The following is a 6,805-nucleotide window of genomic DNA, read 5'->3' as shown; positions in this document are numbered from 1 at the left end:
GCTAATTGCCGAAACAATTAGTGCGGAAGCAAACTAATAGCCGAAGCTATTAGTGCGGAAGCAAGCTAATGGCCGAAGGTACTAGTGCGGAAGCAAGCTAATAGCCGAAGCTACTAGTGCGGAAGCAAGCTAATCGTCGGGAAACGATTAGTGCGGAAGCAAGCTAATAGCCGAAGCTACTAGTGCGGGAGCAAGCTAACGGCCGAAGCTACTAGTGCGTAAGCAAGCTAATAGCCGAAGCTATTAGTGCGGAAGCAAGCTAATAGCCGAAGCTACTAGTGCGGAAGCAAGCTAATCGTCGTGCTGAAGCAAGCTAAATGCCGAAAGACTTAGTACGGTGGTAGAGTTAATGTCGCTTAGTGTGAACTGGGTGCGGTCGTGCCACTCGTCGTGTTCAATACCCTTCGGCTGTCGGGACTCCTTGCTCGTTGCCCAAAAACCCTGAGTTTATATTCTCCCACAGCCACGATGTTTATATTCTCCCACAACCACGATGGCAATTATACTCATAGCACGCAAAAATAAATGTTGCCCAAAGTGTTGCTAGAATGCATTGAATGACAGTGAGCATGTGGAGAGTAGAGCAGTGGGTATGTGGCCACACAAGGCACAATCAATTAAATCTTTGTAAGGACGAATACAATACAAAAATGTATTTCGTTCCGTTACAAATACAAGGCACAATTATTTAAGTCACAAATAAAAGCATTGGAAAAAAAACTGCCAATAAAAGGAAAACCCATTTAGAACAAACTTTTATTAAATTGAAATATAAATTTTTGGAGTTTTACCTCATTTTCCATATGAATGGGAGGGTGCAGATGTTGCTGCATAAGTATTTGGATAAGAGTTTCCCCCATAATTTGAATCGGCTGAATTGTGACGATTAGGTACACCCGAAAGTCCCACTCCCTCGCCATAAGGACTAGGTGTGGTATTTATTTCTTGTCTCTTCTCAAAACCATTGTTGGTACCATAACGTCTTCTTGGTTCATCTATTCCAAATAAGCCACTAGAAACTCCCTGATCTCTATTATTACGGCCTGCACTCGAAGAAGGAGAAATTGCGAAAATTCCAAATTTTTCAGAACCGTTTGAAGTTCCCGGACTAGATGGATTTGTATTAGGAGAAGCATTTGGTCTGTCGTAACCATTATTGAAGGAGTTGCTATATCTTCGTGGGCCATTTCCCGATTGTGGTAAATCGAAGGTTGTAGGATTTGAAACATGCTCTTTACCTCTAAAGCCATCGTTGGGACTTTCGAAACCTCCCCCAAAATCATCATATTCACTTCCACCAGCAGTTCCTGCTTTGGGTCCATAGGCAGAAGGTTTGGGATTTGAAATTATGTCATGCTTTGCTGGATTTTCCATAAGACCGAAACCGGGAAATTCATCAATATTATCATCTTGTGGTCTAGAAGCAAAAGTTTGTGGCTTCACCCCAGGATGCCAATTAGATCGGTCTTGGGTGTTACCAATTGGATGCGGGAATCCAAAATCATTGGCAGGATTGGGGCGACTGGACCCCCTTGCTATTTCTTGATTGGAGTTTGAATCTGGATTGCCATGTGAATATGAAGACCTTTTGGGATTACTACTACCCACTGGAACTCCTTCGAAAGCCTGGGTCTTGCCTCCAAAAGAATATGTATCAGTGTTCGCGCTATATCCTTGCACGCGTTTGTTGGAATATGGAGTTCGTTCACTTCCTCTATTATTATCGTCATCATCATCATCATCCGAATATTCATCAAGGCTAACTACTACCACTTTAGGGTCATTACCTCTGCCTGTTTCATATAATCCTTTAGAAGACCGCCCGTTGGAACCCAGTACACTCAAAAATCCAAGAATATCACCGATACTATCTTCAAGAGTCTTTAAATGTAAATATTTACGATTTTCAAGCCCTTCATTGCCAAATATGGTCTCATCAGCATACACACTGCTTGACGAAGGAAAACTATTGCCACTGCCTAACGACATAGATGTTGAAGAGAGAGATCCTCCATATGATCCACTGCCGTAACCTCCAGCGGAGACTAAAATTAAATTTGCAATTAGCAACTATGGTGGCAATCAATGGACCCTTTAATTTACCCAATTGCTTCGCACTCAGTAGCATGAACATTGCCAATATTCCCAACGTCATTGTGTTCTTGAAGTTTCCCCGACAATTTCGATGGTTACTCGTTAGTTTCATGTTCGTCTTACAATTACCATTGGTGGAATATTCACACTTGCCATTTATATTTCCAACTACCAAATGTTCCTTGTGATTATTTTTCGTTTTTTTTTTATCACTCATTAAGAATAAAAAAAATTATAATTGACCCTGCGCAATGGATGTCGAATGTAGATGGTATGAAATTCGATTCACTGTGGTTATTTTTCGTTGATGGGAAATTACGTTCATGGGGAAAATCAGCACAAATTACGTGTAATAATTATAACAATCCTCACGATACTAATTTGATAGAAACGAGTTAATTTGAATTGATTTTTATTTTCTTAAGTAAATTTCTAATCAAGATGAAGTTAATAGTAAGGGATATAGATGAGGCATGGATAATTTCAAAGAACATCAGAGGGAGGTTTATACTAGCACCTATTGGCTTTTTCGCCAAGTGGCAAATACTAGCGGAATGAATTTTCTCCATTACAGTTAGGTTTATAGACTGGCTGATGTAGCACGTGTTTAAGGTGAACTGTTATATGATATTAGATCCCAGCAAAAAAAAATTGGAAGTTGTTCCACAAACAAATCTTTTAAAGCCCATCCCAGAATCCCCCATCGAGTTTTTTGAACATCCGATGCAGTCCTTTTGGACAAGTGCACACACATTTCTTCTAAAGCGCATCTTGGGATCCCCCAATGATTTTTTTCTACTTCCGATGCAGTCCTTGTGGACAAGTATTAGAAAGAACGCAATCAGTCTATTTTAAGTGCAAATTTTGGACAATTAAATTTTACAAAAAAATAGAAAACTAATAAAAAAATAGAAAATTAATAAAAAAGTAAAAAAAAAAACAATAAAAAAAATAAATTTCATCCCCGATGGGATTTGAAACTGTGCCGTTTGACTTTTTCGCTTCCATGCAAGTTATTTTACTAGAACTTAAAATTTTTTTGTTGATTTTTAATGGAACAAATATATTTATACGAAAATAACATATATGCCGAAAATAAAAAATAATTTTTTAGAAAAATATTCGATAAAAAATTGCCGCTGGTGAACATATCGAGAAGCAATTAGAATGTTATTCCTTGGTGTCGTATTACGATCATATCACAAAAATTTTAATTGACCTTTCGACGCTTTATGTTCAGTGGCGTTTGTGGCTGAGTGTGTTAAGGCGTTATGTTATGGTGCCAGCAAACCCAGGTTCAATCCCAGATCGGAGCAAAAAAGTATTTCAAATTGTAATACTTAGATAATAGGAAAATAATAGTGCAATAAAACATATGGATGAGAAAAAAAGTGAAATTGGTTGAAAAAAATTCCTTTTTAAATTTCTTCATCCACAAATTCATGGGCAAAACTTCTAAAGCATGCAAAGGATCCAAAAAGGGAATACTTCGGTCCTATGACAAGGCCCTGTAAAATTCATTGGAGATGATCCAAGTTTGCACTACTTTCGGATCACAGATTGGGGATCCAAACTACGCAACACAGGGATGTAAAAGTTGCTACAATTGTACTAAATTTGGTTCATTCCACTTCTCAAAAGTACAATGGTACTACAATGACTATTTGGAACATTTTGAAATACTCAGTCTTCAAAATGCTCCAGAATCATCCAATATACATTGTATTGTACACATATTTTAGGTACTTGCCATTTGTCCATTTAAAATTTGGAGTTCAATGTGTATCTGACGTCTTACAATAAAATATAACATTTCGGAAGATTAAATGCAAACTTAAGACATGTCTAAACTTGGAAACTTCTTCTAGATCATGGGCAACTCTTGAGTGAAAAAATTGTTGTCACTCAATTTATTGTCAATATTGTAGTTTTTCAAGATTTGCTCGTGTTTAAATTTCAATTTTGTTACGTGTGTGACTGAATGTTTTCATGCGAAAATTTAATGAAGGCTTTAACAACAAACACATTGGAAGGAAATAGATTTTGAATTTTGACTCGCACAAAACCTTTACAAATAGCACATTCGTTATTTTACAAATTAATAAATAATTTTTATTTTTCGGTTACTAAATTCAAAACTATTTTTTTTTTTTGGAAATTTGGTACAATTTTAACCCAAAGTACACTTTTTTATATATTCTCGTTGTTACAATTTAAAAATGTTTCATCCCTGACGCACCATTCAGTTGGTCACTCCAAATTCACAGCATAAATTTCTTTCTATGGATGTCGGCCTTACCATGGATGTTGAGTCATGATAGGGGTAACCATATAAGTTTTATACCCCTCACCGGCATCATGAACATGGGCCCCAAGAAAATTACACCCAATATCCAAATAAATCTGGGCCAAAAATGTGGGGAGACGTTTCATAATGAATATGAGCCCGAATAAATTTTAACTGCAGCATGAAAATCGATCCCAAAATAATTTTACGGCTCATTATCACTTTTGATTTAAAAGACATAAAATCTAATTGATGAAAAAACAAGTATATACAGCAGTAAGTTCGACCGGGCCAAATCTTAAATACCCACCACCATAAATTAAATATTATACTTTCCTTTGAAATTTCAGGGGGGTTTGCTGACAGATATTCTCCCAAGCAGAGCAGTTCAACTAGTACACTTCCCGAAGACAAATTTAAAGATTTTACCCATGAAGACTATATCAGATTCTGGATTTATAAGAACCCTTTTTGTTTGAGTTTTAGAGGAATCATTAACATCTCTGGTAAGTGTGCGAGAAAATGATAAAATAACACCTTGATTTGAAATCTAAAATCTGTAGATTTTCACCCCATTATTTAAATGATTACAAGAAGTAAAACCTGGAAATTTTACATTCCATTTCAAGTAATTTTCATTATCAGTACACCTTTTATACCCTCTAGAAGAACTAAAACATTGACCGATACTCACCATTTTTGACACACCTCTTTATGGTTCTAAAATACCTGTCGATTTCCAATTTCAGGCAAATTGGATAAAAACTACGGATTTTAGAAGCCCAAGAACTAAAATCGGGAGATCGGTCTATATGGGGGCTAAACCAAAACATGGACCGATACTCACCAGTTATGGTCCAAAAACACCTCTAGATTTCCAATTTCAAGCAAATTGGATAAAAGCTACGGATTCTAGAAGCCCAAGAATTAAAATTGGGAGATCGGTATATATTTGGGGCTATAACAAAACATGGACCGATACTCACCATTTTTGACACACCTCTTTATAGTTCTAAAATACCTCTCGATTTCCAATTTCAAGCAAATTGGATAAAAACTACGGTTTCTAGAAGCCCAAGAAGTAAAATTGGGAGATCGGTATATATTTGGGGCTACACCAAAACATGGACCGATACTCACCAATTTTGACACACCTCTTTATGGTTCTAAAATACCTCTCGATTTCCAATTTCAGGCAAAGTGGATGAAAACTACGGTTTCTATAAGCCCATGACCCCAAATCGGGAGGTCGGTTTATATGGGGACTACATCAAAACCTGGACCGATATTGCCCATCTTCGAACTTGGCCTGCCTGCAGAGAAACTACGAGTTTGAGCAAAATTTCAGCACGATTTATTACAATTCTAATACCAGCTTATTGGACATGAAGATTAAGCACCCAGAGAAGGAATATGATCACCTCAAACATGTTTTAAGAGCAAAATGTTATTTTTGGGTGGTGACCATGTAACATGGTTTTCGCAACCATGTTATTTTCTCGGAAATTATGTATCTGATTTCGGCAAGCAGGTTATATTTGACGAGAAAATAAAATTTTATTGACAAACATGTTACGTGGTCACCATACAAAAATAACATTTTGCTCTTGAAACATGTTTGAGGTGATCATATTCATTCTCTGCGTGAGGAATTGGTACTATTAAATTATTGAGAAAACAATGTCAGATACCTTCTTTCCAATAACTTACACACACAATTTTTTTTATTCAATCACGAAATCAATTGATGCAATTAATTTTTTAATTAAAACGGCTAAAATCACGAAAATGAAATGATCAATCACAGAATTACTAAGAAATAAAAAATATACTTGATTAAAAAATTTATTTATTTATTTGGCACTTTCCTTTAATTTTTTACTTGGTACAATTAAAAATTTAATTGATTTTGGTCGAAAGAACTCAATTTTTTAATTGCTAAAATCAATTTTTTTGTGTTATTGTATATTTATTTGTAATTATTTTTCCTTTAGATGAAATGATTTTCTTGCAAATTTGCATGTGTTTATACTTTTCATGAATTTTCTGATAATAGTTATAGTTGAATTTTTTTTAGATTTGAGTCAAAATTTAATGAACGAGATAATAGTGTGAAACTTGTTATTTCCGAGCGAAATTTTCGATTATATATTTAATTGGATTTTTGTTTCAATTATACTGTTAGTTGGGAGTAATAATATTTTAATTGAAAATGTGAACATTCACACAAAAAAAAAATTTTCTGGTTCAATCCCGAAATTAATTTTAATTGAAATGTCTTCAAAAATATACTTGATTAAAAAAATTATTTATTTATTTGGCACTTTCCTTTAATTTTTTTACTTGGTACAATTAAAAATTTAATTGATTTTGGTCGAAAGAACTCAATTCTTTAATTGCTAAAATCATTTTTTTTTTGTGTTA

At 35.1% G+C, this 6,805-nt stretch overlaps 1 protein-coding gene across 1 annotated transcript; it reads right to left on the bottom strand.

Moving 5' to 3' along the window:
* Positions 1 to 727: 727 nt before the first annotated feature.
* On the bottom strand, positions 728 to 2,331 carry LOC142230353 (uncharacterized). Its single transcript, XM_075300994.1, has 2 exons — positions 2,104 to 2,331; positions 728 to 2,045 (listed from the first exon to the last, which is right to left on the bottom strand). The coding sequence occupies exons 1-2, from the start codon at positions 2,309 to 2,311 to the stop codon at positions 793 to 795; spliced, it is 1,461 nt and encodes a 486-aa protein (XP_075157109.1). The 5' UTR covers positions 2,312 to 2,331; the 3' UTR covers positions 728 to 792.
* Positions 2,332 to 6,805: the final 4,474 nt, after the last annotated feature.

This window comes from Haematobia irritans, chromosome 3 (assembly GCF_050003625.1).
Source record: "Haematobia irritans isolate KBUSLIRL chromosome 3, ASM5000362v1, whole genome shotgun sequence".
In the NCBI taxonomy this organism is placed as follows: domain Eukaryota; kingdom Metazoa; phylum Arthropoda; class Insecta; order Diptera; family Muscidae; genus Haematobia; species Haematobia irritans.
The sequence above is the reverse complement of the archived record's forward strand: the minus strand, read 5'-3'. Positions and strand labels throughout refer to the sequence as shown.